General features: G+C 43.9%; 2 protein-coding genes and 1 non-coding gene across 3 annotated transcripts in view; all 3 read left to right on the top strand.

The window, feature by feature from the left end:
* The first annotated feature begins 531 nt into the window (after window positions 1-531).
* On the top strand, window positions 532-11,324 carry LOC142099951 (galectin-1-like). Its single transcript, XM_075183958.1, has 4 exons — window positions 532-638; window positions 1,443-1,522; window positions 10,207-10,378; window positions 10,891-11,324. Exons 1-4 carry the CDS (start codon window positions 627-629, stop codon window positions 11,032-11,034), a joined length of 408 nt encoding a protein of 135 aa, XP_075040059.1. The 5' UTR covers window positions 532-626; the 3' UTR covers window positions 11,035-11,324.
* Window positions 11,325-17,221: 5,897 nt separating this feature from the next.
* Window positions 17,222-20,696, top strand: part of IARS1 (isoleucyl-tRNA synthetase 1) — a 67,487-nt gene continuing 64,012 nt past the window's right edge. The window contains exons 1-2 of the mRNA XM_075183961.1: window positions 17,222-17,309; window positions 19,739-19,865. Of these exons, the coding sequence (XP_075040062.1) occupies window positions 19,747-19,865 (119 nt within the window). The 5' untranslated portion in view covers window positions 17,222-17,309; window positions 19,739-19,746. The remainder of the gene's footprint in view (window positions 17,310-19,738; window positions 19,866-20,696) is intronic.
* On the top strand, window positions 18,937-19,067 carry LOC142100566 (small nucleolar RNA SNORA84). Its single transcript, XR_012678863.1, has one exon. It is a non-coding gene; the product is annotated as a small nucleolar RNA SNORA84 (small nucleolar RNA).

Raw genomic sequence — 20,696 nt, 5'->3', positions numbered from 1 at the left:
AACTGTGTCCTAAACAGATTAAGCAGCTTGTTATCCATTCTTAAAGTATACAATATTAGATTAAACAGACTATAATTTAGCAAAACTTAAATCCTTCACTTAACAAAAAACAAACCGAAAAGAAAAACATTAATGCAAAGAAGTTTACAATGGAACATACAAAGACTTTTCTTGATTTATATTGGGTAAACCGTATTATAGGTTGCAAAAAACAGGGCTAATTTATATTGATTTCAGGAGTTAACTCCTACCCAGAAGAGGCATATAATCTGTAAATGAGACAAAATATGAGCAGTATTTAATTATCAGTCACCTTCATTAATTTGTTTATATAAATAGCAATCCGTGGACTGGAATGACTTCATGCTGTTATTTTGCTTCTCTGTCTAACGCTTCTGTAATTTGTGTCTTTACATTATTTTCCTTTTTTTTAGCTATTCTTCTGAAAATCACATCTGGAATATATTATCTTCAAATTCAATTTCTTCTCCAAGATCAGTAAGTTTTGGGTGTGGTTAGCCACGCCCCTCTATTTTGATTGGCCTGTGCGAGAACCACTTATTATATATATAAAGCTTTGGAGGTACAGCAGCTGCTCTGACATTTGGTTCTGGGATAGAAGAACAATGGCAGCTGATGTAAGTGTGGGTAGTGGATTTATGACATTGGGGCTGGATGTGGACAGTGGGTTTATGGCAGTACCTGCAGTGCAGTATTTGTCTACTAATCTTCATCTGTGTCTGCTCAGTTTTTCAACTGTTTCCCCTTGTTCTCTGTTCTCTTCCATCTGTGATTCTCTGACTCATATTTTCCATTCTATATAAATAGATAGTTGGAGAAACCATATTTGGTGGTGTAATATTCTAACCGTTCTCCCTGGTTCCTGGGAGATGCCACACCCAGGAGATCTGAGTCTGCAATGGGTTAAATGCACTTCTAGGTCATTATGTCTTACTGGTCCCATGTTGTGTTCCGGACAGGGAATTGTCACCTGAGGCTGATATTTATATAATGTGACAATCAGGAGTTAATATACTTTAGCTGCTTGTTTATTGGCAGTGATTAACCCTTTTACATCATTAAAGCTGTTGTCCCTTTATTAGATCTGATCAATGTCCTGTATAAAGATATCTGGCATGGTTTCTGTGAATCATGTGGTATTTGGTAGGAACTTTATCTCCATAAACTGACACTCACTCTATCCTGTTAAACAAACCACAATGTTAGGTGGTATTTCTAAATTGTGAAAAGATTGTTTCTAGGGTTAATGGGCTGAGTGGAACAGACAAAAGAAATGATGTAACTCTGCTGGCTTTTGGTTGAGTGAGATCTGCACTGGTTTCATTTGTCCAGTGGTGTTTGAGCTCTAAGTGTACATGACTTGTTCTATATTTAGCCACATTATGTGACTTCTCATATGTGTTCTTTCTGCCCATATACAGGGTGTGGTCTTGACCAATCTCAATCTGCAACCTGGCCACTGTGTGGAAGTCAAGGCATTTATTCCTGCAGACTGTAACGGGTAAACTATGATGGGTTATTATGGAAAATAAAGCCGTTCTCGCTGTCATATAGATGTATTCTATTCAAGTGACTTAAGAGGGTTCTATGGAGTGAATCTGAAGCATCAAATCACTTCAGATAGTAAAGTCCATGTGCAGGTCTCTTATACTGTGTTCTGTATAACAATTACAGTCCAATAAATAGTTGATCCAGGAGACTGAAGATCTATCGAAGTCTCCTTTAACACTGTTGGGATTGTACAGCTTCCAGATTACAGAAAAAGTCTGATACAGCAGCTGTAACTGCTGCATGGGATTGTTCCTGCTTCAGAGAACAGAGCAGTCTTGAGGGTGATGGGTAGAAGCAGCTGCTGAAATGAGCAGATGGGTGGGTCTCATGTAGCCTCACTGGTGAGGGAGGGGATTTGGTAAAATTCTTAAAGTGGAGAACCTCTGAGTGGGGTTTAGTATAATGTGGTGGACAATGAGGCATTTATAACAGTACTATTCTGCTGTAATGAAAAACTGCCCATGATTAAAAGTGGAAATAATAAAATATTTAGAAATAAGGCTGTTTAATTTTATTAAACTGAAGTATTGATCTTCCTCAAGTTAAACACAATACCTAAAATACCTGTCAATGTATGATCGATTTGCCACATAGGAACACATTATTGTGGCTAGTTTTTCTACTCTTAACAAGTGACTAGATTGGTTAATAGTATTTGTTTCCCCAAAAACTCAGATTGTATCAATTTTATTCATTTTTTTTTTTTTTTTTAAAGCTGTCATGTGAAAACCTTATTCCCATGATTAGTTTATCAACAAGGCAATTGTAAACATTTAAGATGCTGTGCTTCAAGAAATTATATTTGCAGAAAACAATTTAATAACCTAATGATGCTTGCAGACCACTCCTAGAATATTCTTTAAAGAAATGTAATCCTTTTAAAATGTCTTGTCATTGTTTTATGCTTAATGCTGGCATCCTACCCTCACTGTGATGGGCAATGTGCCAGGGTATCACAGGACTGCGACTCACGAGACAGGGTAGAGTGAGCACAAAGCATCATTCTATCTTCACATATCATACTGCTGGTTTTCCAGAATAAAAAACATTAATGTGAAAAACTTTGAGCTCTGCTATTTATAATGGCGGTAATCACACCCCCTTATCATCGTCGGCTATTTATATAGCGCTACTAATTCCGCAGTGATGTACAGAAAACTCACATCAGTTAATCTGTCTTTATGTTGTTGATCCTAGTAATATACATACCCCAGGATAATGTTCTATAAGAGCTGTCCATTAATTTCTATGTGGCTGAACACTAGTCCATAAATGGGGTTATCTTAGAGATGCTAAAGCTTTAGAGGGCTGCATTCAGCTGGGGGTCACTAATTATATACAGACGGCCTGAGTCATTAAGGAAAGTAAAGCAAAAAAGGAGTAAATGTTCTTTGGGAAGAACAATGTTACAATACGAGGGGTACAAATTAGTTTATTTTGCACACAAGCTAAATACTGGCTGTCTTTTCATCTAGCACACAAATACTTGAGAGCTTTATTTTTATACTGAAATGTAAAGTTGATCTAGGACATGCCCTATCCCAGCTATAAATCTGTCCCCACATTTTAAATTTACCTTCCCCTCCAATTAATTCCTTTTCTTATGCTTTGTTCTTAATTACTCGGGCACACACAAATTGCAATCCCCTTCCCAACACCACAGGTACTCGCCTGATTCGGTGGGACCACTATGCAACACATCGTCCCTTCTCTTCCATGAACAGAACCCACCCCTCATGCCTGCTCACACATTCTAGGTCACCCAGGGTCCACTGGAACTCAGTCGCTCCGCAGGCCTCCGCCCACAGCCTGAACCCTGGCTATTAAGCCTGCCTTGTCTTGGGGCTCAGTTGCCTTTCCAGACAAAAGAAGGGCTTTATATGCCACTCTCCTCCCCCCCCCCATCCCTTAACCCTTAACTACACATGACCTAACGCACTGCTATTCTACCCAGAGCCTAGCACCCTGCTATTTTTGATAAGGTCCTACTAACCATCAGGACCTAATGTCTATCCTAAACAACTGAGGTGTGCCTAGCACCTTTATACACCATGGGCCTGGTGCCCATCTATCTGGGGACTTATATCCTGATCACTACTGAGACCTTGTGCCTCGCCAAAAGAATGGGTCCACACAAAGTTGGGGGTCAGTATAGCACCCTCCCGGGAGACCCAAGTTCTGCTGCTGAGACCTCTGAGGCAAAAGTGCCAGCGGACGAATTTCTGCTTCAGGCACAGTAGAATCCGGGACAGAAAAAAGCGTCTGGGGACGCCGGTACCCACCAATGCCTCTGGTACCAGGTAAGATTTGTTCCTCATGGGGGTCTCCAGGGTCTGATCTGAAAAACCACAGGGATGCAACATGTTGCGATGCAGTACACTAGTACGGCGAGTTCCTTCCTCAGGAGCCCCTTGTCTCTGCTTTACATAGGGTGAGTTATTACCTGGCTGCTTCACCCTGACCAATACTCTGTCCCACAGTGAGGGAAGTAGCAGTACTGTTTGTCGGCCCATGATGAATCTTGGACTGTATCTGCCCCCGGGCTACGTCTCCTGCAACCTTCAGTCGTCTGCTTTGCTCTGTCACCCAGCCATTGGAGGTCCAACACTTCTCGTCTTCAGGAGCTCTAAATCACGCCACTTTCAGGTCACCCAAACAACAAGAAATATGGAATAACCAGTAGTACTGTGTACCCAGTTTTTATACACCCATACCACGTCTTGCACAAACTCCAGCCAATGCTCTTCTGTTCTTCCAGAGCCCTCAGCATCTGCAGCAGAGTTCTATTGAACCTCTCTCATGCTCCATTGCCCTGGATAGGGTGTGGTACAGAACTTCTGAACCCCATAGGTACGGCACAAACCTTCCATGAGACGACCATGGAAACAAGCCCCTTGGTCCGAATGAATCTGTTCGGGAACCCATATCTCCAAATGAAGTGTTCCACAATGGCAGTAGTGGCCGCAGTTTGATCCCTGGTGGGCACAACCAGAGTGTCGGGGATAAGACTATCTAGCTACTCCCTGATTAGATATCTTATATACTTCAACAGTCATACAATATATTGCTTCCTTTTTGTCAGGAAACTGCTCCTGAACCCCTTTATCAGTCACAACCTACCCTCTGCTCACTCGTGACTTACTGTAAGGGAACACACAGGATTCCAGCCCAAATCTCACACTCTCCTTTTCCTCTAAGGTTACAGATTTTGCTGGTCCTTTTCCCAATACATACGCACGCTTCACACCTCTCGGCAACTGCCACCAGCTACATATAAGGCTCGTAGCAACCCAGGACAGATCTGGACTCCACTTTTTTCCTTCTCTATGCTAGCCTTTGGAAGTACCTGGAGGACCCAGTTACTATCAGGATAAGGCATCGGGGTTACCGTTGGCCCTACCAGGCTGATATCAAATCTTGAAGTGGAACTTGGCCAGCTGAGCCATCACATGCTGTTCCAGCGCCCTGAGCTTGGCTGTTTCTAGGTAGGTTAACGGGTTATTGTCTGTAACTATCTCAAACTCACCAACGGTCAAGTACTCCGATCTTCGGTGACTGCCCAGATGACAGCCAATAACTCCAGCTCGAAGGAACTATAATTCTCGGAGTTCCTCTTGGTCATTTAGACTCCAACTTCTATAAGCGATAACCTTTTCCCAGTCCTCTTGGACTTGGGATAGTACGGCTCCTAGTCCCTTCAAGCTTCCATCAGTATAAATGAACTGCCTCTCAAAGTCTGCATAAGCCAACACCAGAGCTGTGGTCAGATCCTCCTTGAGCTATACAAATGCCGTCTCCTGAGCGGCACCCAAGGCCACAGCTTGATTCTTGGCAGTAGCAGAAACTCCTCGCAGCTCGTGCAGAGGACCAGCAACTTTCGCAAATCCTTGCTGAAGCCTTCTGTAATATCTGACCAGACTCGGGAAAGCTCTCAACTCTGTTGCATTGCAAGGCATTTTCCACTCCAACACAGCGGACACTTTATCCTGAGTGTCTTACTCTATTTTGGGACACCACATGCCCCAGATACTCTAGACTGGGATTCAAGAGATGACAATTGGGAGGCTTTAGTTTGAATCCAAACTTCTCAAGGTGCTGCAGTACCATGTCTAGTTGATTTCAGATGCTCTTCCACATTGGGGGGGCGAAAACGATTGTCAGCCAAGTAAATCAGGAGAGCGTCAAAGTTCAGGTTTCCCAGACATCTCTCCATAAGCATTTTGAAAGTTGTAGGAGCATTGGTAAGCCCGATGTCACGAAAACCAGATAGTTGGAATGGTCTTGATCTCTGCTTGAGTGACAGCTTACCCCCAGAGATGCAGAGTCTAATGGAAGAGGTATTCAACAGGGATTCCCCCCAGGTCGCAGTCCTCCAGGGGGCGCAGAGCAGATAATTCAGAGAACCACAAAGTAACCAAGGCAGAATGAAATGTAGCCTCCGGTGTATGGGCATTCAAGAACAAGATGGATGCTGTGCAATGAAGGGTATTCACTGGTATTAACAGCAGAATAAAATGACGATGATGCTGTGACGCGATGAGCTGCAGGACTCGGAAGGACTGAGGTATACGCTAGTGCAGTAATTCAGGAACAAGACTGATACTGAGCAAAGCACTATAGTCACATGACTTTGCTGCGGAGTAATCTGAACAGGTATTGCTGTGAGTGATGAACTGTGGGGAGCAAAAGCACTGAGATCCACACAGGTGTTATAACTCTGGAACAGGACCGATGAATGAAGCTGCAGCCGAAGAATGAACGGCCTATCTTGCGAAGACTGGAGCAGGGTAAGTATGAGCTCAAATAGGAGTCAGAAGATCTGACACTTATCGAAAGGATGAGGACCCTTTTAAAAGGGAACTGGCTAGTGATTGTCCTATCACCGTGGAGCAGAAGTTTTAAAAGGTTCCCAGGTTGCTCGTGTGCGGAATACTAGGCACGTTGGCGTCTGAAAATAGAGGAACGCCAGCCTGTACAACAGATAGGAGTAACCACGGGAAACCCACGTACACAAGGATCAGAATGGGACAGTAAGATGCGTGATACCCGAAAGGCATCTGGCAAAACTCAAATAGGCCCACTGGTGTAATGAAGGCCGTCTTCTGTCGATCCTCTTCCACCACTGTTACTTGCCAATATCCACTGGCTAAGTCCAGCATAGAGAAGTATTTCGCCTTTCCCAGTGCAGCCAGCGATTCTTCAATCCGCGGCACAGGATAAGCATCGCGGACAGTGCAGCTGTTGAGCCACCAATAATCCACACAGAAAAAAATGGTACTTTTTTTTTTTTTTTGTTCCAACACAATGGGTGTTGAAGCAGCTGATTATTCAGCAGCTGCTTCAACATATTAGCATAACGGCTTAACCTCTTGATATAACTTTGGGGGGATTGGCCAGTAGCTCTCTTGCATGAGCGCATTGTCTCCTGTATGGATCTCATGTTCCATCTGATCAGTATGTGTTGTCTTCCTCATTGCATAAAAAAAACTTTTGTCTGGCCCATAGCATTTGTTCTAAATGGACAACATCTTGGGATGCAATTCCTTCCAAGGGGGCATCCATTTGTTTTAGAATGGCATGCCCACTTAGTTTCCAAGAAGGGCGATCGTCCATCTCCACCTGGACCACCATGACCCCCGGCTGTTTCGGTTCTGGCTTGAGAAGTATTTGTCGAATCCCTCAGATGTCTGCTTCAATGGGACGACCTGGGCAACGGTGGTGCCTGGGCCAATCTTCTGGATACAGTCTTGTATGTTACACAGTCGCACTGGTACTCTTTCCATAGTCACCAAGGCGTGGGCCACTAAGGGTCTTTCCGTCAGGAGCTCATGTTTAGCTGGCTCCACCCACACCACTTCCCTTCTAATCTTCGCTTGGTCTGTACCTCCATGTACTTCAGTACCTCCTGGGGAGGAGGTACCTCCACAACTTGTCGGTAATTCGTACATAGGTAACCTGGGATCTCCACCTCCTACCCACACACCTCTGCTTCGCACTGCCGCACCATCCTTGGAGGGCCTGCTGCACTGGTTTGGGAACGTCCAATTCTCTCCAGTATCGAGGGCCTTTAGAATGCGTGAGCAAGATCCAGATTCTGGAGGGCATTCATCCCCAATATGACTGGGCCGTGTGAGAGCTCTGTTCCGCCCACCACCAGAATACCTTTCTTTCCCAATGCTTGCCCACAGATTTCGTCCATCCAGACCACTCCAACAGGGATAGGAAGGTTATTGGCTGCTGTCAGTTTGATCCATGTCTGGACCTGAGTCTCCTGCAAGTGAGCCTAATTTTCCAGGAAACATCGTTTTGACATGGTAGTCACCTGAGATCTGGTGTCCAGCAGACACTGCTGTTTCTTTCCCCCAAATGTAGCCACCACCGTGGGGCACTCGCCAATCAAGTCAGCAGAGATGGTAATCCGAGAATTCTCTCCCTCTTCTCCCACGGGAGGCCCCATCACCGCAAAGGACTCTAGTTTAACAGATCTGGAACAGTTGGCTTGAGAACTACGTGCATAATGCCCCAAACATTGATATCTACAGCAGCGGACACTTGGCCTTGGCCCTCTTTGTGACCCAGGTGGCGCTCCTCCAGCCTCCACCGATGGTCCCGGGGCCGGTAGACTTTCTGCCGTTACTGCAAGACTAGTTCGACAGCAGGGTTTCTTTCAGCTATTACGCAGCTCTCCAGCGGGTGTGCCTCTGATCCAGACAGGTTACCAACTGGAAGAACTTGCTGAGGGGCTACAGCATAATTTCCATAATGACTGTTCTGATCCTGGGACACTGCCTCCACCTGTACTTCATGAAAGGTCATGTCTTCATTATCCCACACCTTATCCAGTAGGATGTGTCGGAAGGACACGTTCCGGAGTCCCATAGTAAACGGATCCCTGATCAGGTGATTAGCATCCCCCAGGGCACCCAATCCCCGTGGATCTTTCTTCCATAGTTCGCTCACCAGTTCCAGGAGGGTGTTGTCAAACTTTCATCTTCTCTGTACTCGAGCAAAGAACTTTTTTTCTCAGCACCGCTATCAATGAGGTATCGCCATACAATTCACCCAGGATCTTGAAGATTGCCTCCAGAGTATCCCTGTTTCTCTCCGGCCAGAGGAAAAGTCCTCCTGGCATCACCTTCTAGGGTATTCAGAGCGAGATCCACTTTCATGGTGCTGGTAATCTGGAATAAATGGGCTGTGCGATGTAACTGTTCCTGCCAGTCACCTAATGAGATTTCTTTTATCTAGCTTGGGTAGATGGGTCAACACAGCTCCCACGGCCATCACCATAGGTCGAGCACTCGGGGAGAGGGGCGTACTGCTGTTGGGGTCCATCGTCGTACGCTGTATCCTGCCGACGATGCCAAAATGTAACTGGTGCTAAGAAAGACAGTCACACAAACTGCAATTCCTTTACCAACACCCCTTTACGATCACCCAATTCAGAGGGACCACTATGCAACACACCATCCCTTCTCTTCCATGAACAGGAACCACCCCTCACACCTCTTCACACCTTCTAGGTCACCCAGGTCTGCTGAAACTCAGCCACTCCATAGGCCTCCGCCCGCGGCCTGAACCCCGGCTATTAAGCCCGTCTTGTCTTGGGGCTCAGTTGCCCTTTTAGACAAAAGGGATTTATGACACTCTTCCCTTAATCCTTAACTACATAGAACCGAACACCCTGCTATTTTACTCAGAGCCTAGTGCTAAGGCCCCCTCAACTCTGAAGTGTGCCTAGCACCTCTCTACACCATGGGCCTGGTGCCCACCTATCTGGGGACTTATATACCGATCACTACTAGACCTTGTGCCTCAACTTCCTAACTAAAGGGCCTTGTACCCCCCTATCTGGCTCACAGGCCTAATGTCGAATTGCAGCAGGGCCTTGTGCCCTTTGATGTGAGGAGTGCGGGCGTGGGCCTGGGAGGATAATGGTGCCCAGAAGGGCCCTGTCTGGCTCCCAAGTCTTCGAAGATCTTCTCCAGGGATTTCCCCATCTGCTGCCACCTCAATGCTCTGCTGCCGTCCTTGGGTCTTGATACCGCTGGGTCTTCAGAAAGCAGAGTAGCTCTTAGCCCTGACAAGGGCTCTGATTCAGTTTCCTCTTCCGCACAGTCTTCCTCCTTCTGTGCTTGTCCATGCAGTCTTCTGTCCGGCACCTTCCTCTTCTGCTGTCCTTCTGCTTCTCTCCGCCGTCGAACTGAAAATAGCCGGTTGCGCACCAACATCCTGCAGAGGCGCCAAACGTTTAAACGGCCAGGAGGTGGGCCATGACTGGCTCACCACCCCGGCCAAGAAGAAAGCGGAGCCATGGGATCGGAGGAACCCATCGGACCCCCGACCCGCAGGTATGCCCTTCAGTTTCACAGTCAAATTTTATGTACAAAATCATGCATCGCTGTAACTAATCATTCTGCGGTTACCCTTTCTGTCCCTTATGCATGTGTATATTTTACAATGACAGAATTCTTTCACTTGTGACATGTAAATACATTATGCACTGTTATACAGACTCCACTTAATTAACAGATGTATGATGTGAGTTCTCTATATAGCGCTGCAGAAATAGTAGCTCTATATAAATAGCTGCTGATGAATTAAACTAACATATCCTGTCACTTCTATTTTTAGTTTTGCCATAAACTTGGGCAAAGATGCTTCAAACTTTCTGTTGCATTTCAACGCTCGCTTTCTCCTTCATGGAGATACCCAGAAAATAGTCTGCAACTCGAAGGAGGCTGATGCCTGGGGAACAGAACAGAGAGAAGATGTATTTCCCTTCCAGCAGGGGGCAGAGACCATGGTAAGCGCGGCTTTGGATGGTAGATGTTGAAAGCTTTAATTCTGCAGCCAGTAGAATGTCCATATCTGCTTCAAGCTTCATCTCTGATCTGCTTGTGTGATTCAGTCCATATTAATCATAGATTGGTGCAAGAGATCGGACTGTACATTCTGCTTTAAAGTGAAGATTTAATCAACAGCACATCAAACGCTATATGTAATGCCTGCTAAAGTTTGTCCTGGGCTTGATATGACCAGATTAACCTATATCTACGTCCAGGGGCAGGGGGGCATCTGCCCTTGGGCCGATCCCATCGTGGGCTACCTTGGGCTGAACCACTGGGCCACCTGCATGTTTTTTTCTTTAAAATGTTCCCAATACTCTGCTGAGTAGAGTCTTGCCCCCTGGGCTAAAATTTACCAGCTCTCCCCTGTCTACATCTTTAATGTGGATGTGCACCATCTGTATGGGAAATAAATATCCTTGTACTACAAGCTATTAATCAATGTATTGACTTTTCTCTTGTGTTCCAGGTCTGCTTCGAATACCAGGCAGACAAGTTAACTGTGAAGTTGTCTTCCGGAGAGCAGTTCTCTTTTCCTGTGCGTATGACCCTGGATTCAATCTCTTTCCTCTCCTTGGAAGGTATTCAGATGAAGTCTATTACAATGGAGTAATTCCTCTGCCACAGTATTTCTCAGACCCCTACACCAAAGATTACTGAAATGCTAATTACAGAAAAAGGACATTCTTCATTTGTTTTACAACAAAATGCTGCCAAATGAGGTTGTGATGTTGCCTTTAATATTCAAAATGTCTTCTCATTGGCTGATTTGATGGAGAATAAATTCCTCATGTTACTAACATTTACAGGATGTCCAGCAGTCTTGTGCCTTGGTCTGCATTGTGATTTATTGTTTGTGTTGGGTGTTGAAAAATAAAATCGCTTATTTTTAATCTTGCAAAATGTGTTGTGGAAGCATGTTTATTCCTGAGAACATGTAACGTGCTCCTCTGGGGTTGGGGTGGGATGTAAATAAATATCTTGCCAGATTAACCCTTTTAGAAGGTTTTAGAGGGTGAGGAAGGGTCCCTAAGACCATAGGAATTGAACAGATCTCCTGACCTGGACTCTGGTGTAAGTCCAAGTACATGCAGTTCACCTGAGACATCGGACTGGGGCTGTGCTAGCAAAGATGAGAGCATTGATGGTTCAAGCTGTTGCCATTAGTGACCTATCTGTGCATCTATGAAGGGAGTAGTGAATATGCTTAAGGACTTTATCCTCCCTGAAAAGATAACTACATGCATACATAAAAATAAAATGCTACTGGTCTTATGGTATGATGCGGCTCTCCTCCTGTTAAGGGCCCTCCATGTATAAGTGTTCCCAGAGTATACTTCGGTGCCCTCCTATAAGATATGCAGATATATGTAAATAAGGCTTCTGCATTTTGCATACAAGTAAAATAGCAGCTCTTACTAGCTGACAGCCATGTGCTGAGGGATTTTTCTCCTGTATTTGTGCCTTTCTTGCTAACCCCACCCTTTCAAGCACCTGCTGTGAACCTATAAAATGATTGAGCAACTTGCATTTTTGTATTGTTTGAGGCATGTCTGGTAACGGTAGCTGAAGGGCAGTGCTGCTCCTCTCGGCATTTGGAGATTCCTGGGGTAACTCTTAGTAAGTTAGCTCTCAATTTAAAAAGACATGAATGGAACACATTGTTTAGGACCACACTATTCACAGAAGTGCCTTGAGTGGGCTGGTTGCTTATCATATATTTGCAGATGTGTGTAACTGAGAATTCTGCATTTTGAGTATGAATAGAATAGCAGCTCTTTTACTGGTTCACAACACTTCCCCATATAACAGACAGGTTAGTACAGTGATATGTTACCTGTATAACCAGTGGTCAAAGTGGGGCATTAGAAGTGGTAATACTGAAAATTAAGTGAATTGACGGGGACCTAAAGGCAGCCTAGAAGATTTAGGGATTTTGATAGTGTTAAATCCATTTTAGATGCTTTTAACACTCCTGCCACTGAGACAAACTTAATGATGTACAAAAACAGAATAATCTCTGTACTAACCCCCCTATAACTAGCAGCTAGGTAAGTACAATAATTTACAGGATTAACAGGTAAGTTATCTTCCCCCTATAACAATCAGGCAGGTAGAATGACCGGTAAGAGCTTTCCATTTATTCATATGATACAAGTGTAATGAGTGCTAAAAGGGGACAAAGCCACGCAGTTATCCTAGCCCCCAGTTACTCACCTGATCTCGAGGGAACACTATGGAACACCACCTCACTGTCTGCGAACCCTTGATTGTTCTCCCCCTGCACGCCTACCGGTAAGACCCCTGCAGGAGAAACAAAGCACGAAGATCCGCTATCCTTCAAAGGAGGGGCAATGTCCGAGGTGACAACTACGAGGCAGACTGCCACTATACCCCATCAATTTTTGCATTAAGGCAAAAATGCACATTTTTCGAATAGAATTAAAAACGCTAGATTCAATTGACATTAGGCATCCCATTTTTTGGGGAGGTGTTTAAAAAAAAAAAAAAAGCTATAAATTACTACCACAAAAAAAAAAAATCGGTAGGGTTCTCTGTTTCATAGTGGAGAAGAAAAAAATTTGATGTTCAATTACTGTTGTACTGCATACATAACCTAAGAAACCATACCAAAAAAGTGAACTAAACTGAGGCAATGGGCTAAAACTCCCATACAGGAAATGAAACAAACTGATGGGAAGGGGATTCCCTTTAGAGAGACCAAAACTGAAACTTTCCAGAGAAAGAGAGGGAGACACAGAGTCAATCATGGCAGCTGCTCATTTGGTAGTCTTTTAAATACAGACTGCCATATTACTATTTACTCAAAAACCATTGGATTACATAGCCGGGACCACTTTACATTTCACATTAGGGATCCCATTTTTTGGGGGGTGTTTAATAAAGGTATATATTACTACCACAAAAAAAAATCAGTAGGGTACTCTGTTTCATAGTGGAGAAAAAAAAAGTTGATGTTCAATTACTGTTGTACTGCATACATAACATAAGAAACCATGAAATTTTAAACCTTTAACATAACTTAAGTCCTTAACTGAAGTTGAGTCAACAATTGCATTATTTTTCCCTTGCTTGGAACTTGAAACAGTCTGCACATGGTTCCTTAAGTTAATTAGTAGTAATTTATACTTTTTTTTTTTTTTTTTTATACCCCCCCCCCCCAAAAAAAAATGGGATACCTAAAGTCAATTGAATCTAGCGTTTTTAATTATATTCGGAAAATGTGCGTTTTTGCCGTAACGCAAAACATGAGGCAGATAAAGTAATTTTGTTTGGATTTGGGAGGAAGAGTTACCTTAGGGGTCCAAATTTTGTGTCGAATACTTAACACCCGTAATACTTCAAATAAACTGGATAAAGAAGCCACGATTAGTAAATTTATTTGATAAATTGAAAAATCAATATTTAATCAATTGTCACAGTCGAGATAGTTGGCAGAAATAGTTGTTTTGACATCCTCTCTACTAAAAAATTTTCGTAGACATCTGAGATGAGTGGTGGAAAACCCTGATTGAACTGACATGGAATGACCCACTCATAAGCTAAATGATCCTGTCACACAACAATGTTGGCCAGGTTAATGTGAGATTAAGAGGGTGGTTGAGGAATATTATAAGCTTGTCTGAAGAGGTGGGTTTTCAGAGAATGCTTGAGAGAATGTAGGCCAAAAATGAGTCTTATTGTGCAAGGGAGAGAATTCCATAGAGTAGGTGCAGCCCAAAAAAAAGTCCTGTAACCGGGAATGGGAGGATGTAATAAGGGTGGATGAGAGACACAGATCTTGTGCAGAACGGAGTTGCCGAGTTGGGAGATATTTTGAGACGAGAGGAGATGTATGTTGGTGCAGCTTTGTTGATGGCCTTGTAGGTTAGTAAAAGTATTTTATTTTGGATTTGGTAGAAAACAGGCAACCAGTGTAGACATACAAAGTGATTCAGTAGAGGATTAATGATTTGCAAGGAAACTCAATCTTGCTGCAGTGTGTAAAATAGATTGTAGGGGTTTGATTCTGTTTTGGGGAAGACCAGTAAGGAGGGAATTGCAATAGTCAATACGGGAGATAAGTGCATGAATTAAGGTGTTTGCAGTGTTTTGTGTAAGATATGTGCGAATTCTGTAAATGTTTTTTAGATGTATGTAACCTGATTTAGATATAGAGTAGATGTGGGGAAAAAAGGATAGGTGTGAGTCAAAGACTACACCTAGGCAGCGAGCTTGTGGTTGGGATTTATGGCCATGTTATCAACAGAGATAGAGATGTCACATATGCTGTTTTTGGTGGGTGGGAATATTATTAACTCTGTTTTTGAAAGATTGAGTTTGAGTTGGCGAGAGGACATCCAAGATGAAATGGCAGAAAGCCAGTTACACGGGACAACACATGTCGAGAGATCAGGAGAGGATAGATAAATTTGGGTATCATCTGCATAGAGATACTGAAATCCAAAGGAACTTATTAGATTTCCAAGAGAAGCGGTATAGATAGAGAACAGCAGAGGACCTAGCACTGAGCCTTGCGGAACTCCAACTGATAAAGGAAGCGGAGCAGAGGTGGTCCCAAAGAAATAATAGTGAAAGAGCGATTAGAGAGGTAGGATGAGAACCAGGATAGGATAGTGTCTTGAAGACCTAGGGATAGCAGCGTTTGTATGAGGAGAGTGGTCAACGGTGTCAAATGCAGCCGAGAGATCCAGGAGAATTAGGAGAGAGTAATGGCGTTTAGTTTTAGCAGTGCACAGATCATTGACAACCTTAGTCAACGCAGTCTCTGTGGAGTGTTGAGAATGAAAGCCAAACTGAAGAGGATCCAACAGGTGGTTTGCAGAAAGGAAGCGTGTGAGGTGATTAAAGGCAAGTCTCTCTAGAAGCTTGGAGGGGCAAGGGAGCTGAGATTGGACGGTAATTTGAGGGAGAGTTTGGGTTGGAATCTTGTTTTTTTAGAATAGGAGTAATCACTGCATGCTTGTATATTGATGGAAAGATGCCAGTAGAGAGCGAGAGATTGCAGATTTGAGTTAGAGGTGAAATGAGCACAGGAGACAGGGATCTACCAATTTGCGAGGGAATAGGATCAAGAAGACAGGAGGTAGAGTAGGAAGATAAGAGTAGACATTTCCTCTTCATTTGTGGAGTCAAATGAAGAGAGGGTGTCAGAGGGTAGTGGGAAGGAATTGAGTTGATTGCTTGTCGAGGAAGAGGATACTATTTCTAGTCTCATCTTATCAATCTTGTCCTTGAAGTAGGAAGCAAGATCCTGGGCACTGATAGTAGACGGAGGGTTTGGGGTGGGAGGATTGAGAAGAGATTTAAATGTGTTAAAAAGGCGTTTGGGGTTAGAAGCCTGAGCATAGATAAGAGATTGGAAGTATGTTTGTTTTGCAGTGTCCAGAGCATTTCGATAGGAGCGGTAGACAGAAGTATATGTGATGAAATCATTAGAGGTACGAGATTTACGCCAGTGACGTTCTGCTTTACGGGACAGTTTTTGAAGATTTCACGTTGCTGTAGTGTGCCACGGCTGACATCGAAGTCTACATGTAGTCTGAAGAGTCGCTGGAGCCACTTGATCAAGGGCTGTTGCTAAGGTTTAGTGAAAATAAGGTACTGCCATCTCAGGGGATGAGAATGTAGAGATGGGGAGAGAAGGTGTTGGAGAGAGGTGGAAAATTGTTGAAGATTAACAGAATTAAGATTTCTGCGGGTTTGAGGAGGTTTGGTAGAAATCGCAGAGTTGCTCATTTAAGAACCGCTAAAATGGACCGTGCCGGGGCTACTCTAGGGGCCCCGCTGAAGAGACACCTCTGCTCTGATTAGATTTTGCTATTTACCGGCAGCTTAGCGCTGCAGATGACAGGAGGAAGTGCTGTGCGCATGCGCACTAACACTGTATCGGATTCTGCGAAGCCAGAGAGTCAGCAGAATCCCATAGGAAACGACAGGTAATGCCCTCCTGAGATGGGGTTACCTGTGTGTGCAATGGGAAGCTTAGTAAAGTTTGATGCATTGCAGAACATTGCAGTCCCCGTAGTAATCTATGTAGACTGCGATGCTGCACGGTGTTATCCTGAACACTGGCGATTTCTGTGAAATCTCCTCCATTGGGCATGTAATGCATAAGGAACTAAACTTAAAAGATGCAGAAACAGCAATAAATGAAAAAGTTAAACTGAAGAAAACAGAAAGAGTTAAGAAAAGAATCATATTAAAATAAAAATAAATATTTAAATTAACGTCAATTAATCGCTGATTTCCCATTCAAGGTACGAGCAGAGCAATCTTATATTAGGGTTAGTATCATGGATGCTCTCAACATACTATTCAATGACTCTATTACCTCACACACATCTCCATTGTGTGTGTGTGTGTGTGTGTGTGTGTCGCACAATCCTATCATATATATATATATATATATATATACCTGACTCTATTACCTCACACACATCTCCATTTTGTGTGTATCATATATATATATATATATATATATATATATATATATATATATATATACCTGACCACTGATAGGACGCTCCCCCGTTACTGACCACTGATAGGACGCTCCCCCGTTACTGACCACTGATAGGACGCTCCCCCCGTTACTGACCGCTGATAGGACGCTCCCCCGTTACTGACCGCTGATAGGACGCTCCCCCGTTACTGACCACTGATAGGACGCTCCCCCGTTACTGACCGCTGATAGGACGCTCCTGTTACTGACGCTCCCGTTACTGACAGTTATTAGGGACGTCACTGTGTCATGTGATCGGCAGAGGCCTCGCTGTGATTGGTGGATGATCTGTCTGTCATTCCCCGGCTTCCGGTTCCGCTCACGCTTTCTGTGAGTTGCATCATTTCTGCCGGTACAGACAGGTGAGAGCCCCGAGAGACATCTATCAGTCCCCCCGAGATATACCCCGGTGTCCCCCGAGATATACCCCGGTGTCCCCACGAGGCTGAAGCTTCTTATTAAGAAAAGTTTATTTTTTAAGGATTAAATGAAGTTAGATCACTGATTTCACATCAGGTTAACACTACAGCGGGTTCCTTATACAAACTGCAGTAGTATTTAACCAGACCCAACATAGTTTTGGGCATGAAATCAGGGGGCAGAGTCACCATATATTATCATTTTGAATAAATAGCTGCAGTTTTACAAGGGTTGTTTTTTTTTTTTTAAATTAAAAAGTTCAACAAAAATAATTCCCAAATCACTTTGTCCAAAATAAAATAGACTATAACAAGATCAAGGGGTAAAATAGACCAATACAAATGAAACTTCACATTACACCCAATTCTCCTACAATTCCTCCACAAAAACTACTGCATCACTTCACAAATGAGAATAATTATATACACCAAAGAAACATGACATCCTCCAACAAAATATTCTGCATTTCAACAACCACGTCACCAATCTATAATATCCCCGGCACACCCTTTACAGTCAGGAAATGAAAACAAACTTTAAATGTATGTAAACCTTACTAAAAAAAACAAAACAATTTCCACAAAATCTAATAGTGTAAGAACAGGATAGATAGCGGAGATTTGAGAGACTGCTAGATGTTAGCTACCACCTAGGGATATCTCAACCTCAGTCAGAGACTACCCCAGCTCGCACCCCTCTCCATTTCCCTTATTTTTCAAACCTTGTGCAGAATACTATCCACCACCTCATTACAGGGAAGGGTTTTTCCCCAAATGGGCACTAAACACCGTGCACTCCGTGGACTAGATTTCCTAAGAATCGAGTTTGGTGGCAGTTTGAAACTGCCACCAATCGCCAATGGTTTAGTGGTCCAAACCGCTACATTTACTATAGGGCGGTTTGCGGCTTTGATTCAGAATGAATGGCGATGTATAGCGGATTTAAAAAGCTAAGCCACCGGCGGTTTTGTCAAAATCCGGTTTGGTTATAACCCCCCATCAAAAAGTTCTGAAATCAATGATCCAACTTGATTTAATCCTTTAATTATAAGCTTTTCTTAATAAGACGCTGGAGCATGAATAAAAAGTGAATAAGAAGCTGACTTCAGCCTTGTGGTATCACCCCAATATATAACCCGTCACCTCTCTGTACAGAGTATATCTATCTCTGTGTAATGATCTGAGCCCCATGTTCCTCCCGATATATATCACCCCCCCACATTTCCTGCCCCCATATATACCCCGGTATACCCCCAATATATAACCCATCACCTCTCTGTACAGAGTATATCTATCTCTGTGTAATGATCTGAGACGCATGTTCCACCCCATATATCCCAATATATATCAACCCCCCCCCCCATATTTCTTGTCCTCCATATATATACCGATATCCCCCTAATATGTAACCTGACACCTCTCTGTACAGAGTATATCTATCTCTGTGTAGTGATCTGAACCCCATGTTCCTCCCCATCCCTGGGGAGGATTATTGTCTGTGTACATTGTATATTGCTGGTATATGGGCCCGACCTCAGTAGTGTAGAAGGAGGCCCTGTATAACATTGGGGCCCAGTGGTTACTGGAGCCTGTGCTTTCCATACAGTGCTGCAGTTATATAAGGGCCAATATGAAAACTGTGATTTTTGCATGGCAGCTGGTTCTTTTTTCAGCCTCCATAGCCCGGTCACAGTTACATGTGGTTTATTCCACATCCGTCTTATAAAGTTAGTTTGCTTTGGAGGTATAACGTGGGTGTACAACACTGGGGTGTAGAAGTCTAATGTCTGTCTGCTCCATGTTCTCTGGTCTCTAACTGAAGGGGCTGTGCCCACACCGCTGGTCTCTAACTGAAGGGGCTGTGCCCACACCGCTGGTCTCTAACTGAAGGGGCTGTGCCCACACCGCTGGTCTCTAACTGAAGGGGCTGTGCCCACACCGCTGGTCTCTAACTGATGGGGCTGTGCCCACACCGCTGGTATCTAACTGAAGGGGCTGTGCCCACACCGCTGGTATCATTGCCTGTCACAGCGATGGTGTTATTGAGGCATCTTTAAACCTTTATTTGTTCAGTAGAAGACTAGCAGTGCAGAGGGAAGAAAGGCTTCGACAAAATGGATTATCTAACCACGTATTGAAGGCATTAAGCAAGTTACATCTGAAGGAAGCTTGAATAGCTAATGTTGCTGCTGTGTACCTGTCATCCCCTTATTATTGCTTCTGTTTTATGCTCCTGATTAGTTGGTGGTATCTTGTGAGAGCTCCAGCCTGATTTTGTTGCAATATTATCATTAAATAGCGCTTTGTAGCTGTCACATGAGGAAGGACAATAGCAGGATATAAATATGCTATCAATGTGTCATTCTGCACAGTGTCCATAATGGCTCAGCAGGTGCCGGAGACGGTTGATTTCCCTGCGGAAGAAGAAAAGATCCTACAGCTCTGGAAATCCCTGAACTGTTTTCAGGAGTGTTTGAAGCAATCTAAGAATAAACCCAGGTGAGATGCTTCCACCCTGACTCCATGTAACATTGACTGTTAATTTCATGTTTTGTTCAGGCCAGTTCACAACAGACTGAAGCCAGGGAGCATTTTTTCCAATCAAACTACTCATCTATATACAATTGTTGGCTAGATGCGCGCTAACTCTTTACAGGTACTTCAAGATACTAGAGTGTATCTAGCCTTTGCTTGTAGATAGGTCAGGGGTTTCATTGGCAGTGTCCTTTAATAAACATCCCCACATTTTGCAGACCTGTTTTGTGGTTTGTCATGTGAAAGACTAAGAGCAATGTCTGTGACTTGTGATCTTGCTGCCTGTCTTCTGTGCAATATTGATGTAGTCTGGTCAGTGCCCGGTTGGTGTTGGTAACTTTGCAGTTTGCTCACTGGCCACAAGACAAGGCTGACTGACAAATTTGTCCTAAGGTGCCCGTACACATGTGGTTTGTAATAACCCAGCATCTCCCATAGGCTGGGAAAATACAGTGACTTGTGTCAAGTCAGATTTCCTATTGTAAAACTATGTTAGCGTTGGGCCTTCTGGGTCTCGTGTTTCCACAATACTTGGCGTGCCATTGATAGGCAATTAATAGTGTCAGCATTAAGGATTTGCCATATAGAGTGCAGATAGACCCTATGGGGAGGATTGCTGCAGTATTTAATGTGACAGAGAGGACACCAGAGCGGGTGTTCTAGCACAAGGGCTGAGGGAAGAGGACACTAGTGAGAGCCAGGCTTTGCACCGGACGGATAGGGTGTCAGAGGCTGCGAAAATTCCAGTGAGTCTGTGAATCACAGGACGGGCAGTGAGAGCACAGTGAGCAGGTA

Source organism: Mixophyes fleayi, chromosome 8 (assembly GCF_038048845.1).
Source record: "Mixophyes fleayi isolate aMixFle1 chromosome 8, aMixFle1.hap1, whole genome shotgun sequence".
In the NCBI taxonomy this organism is placed as follows: domain Eukaryota; kingdom Metazoa; phylum Chordata; class Amphibia; order Anura; family Limnodynastidae; genus Mixophyes; species Mixophyes fleayi.
This window is presented reverse-complemented; position numbering and strand designations above follow the sequence as displayed.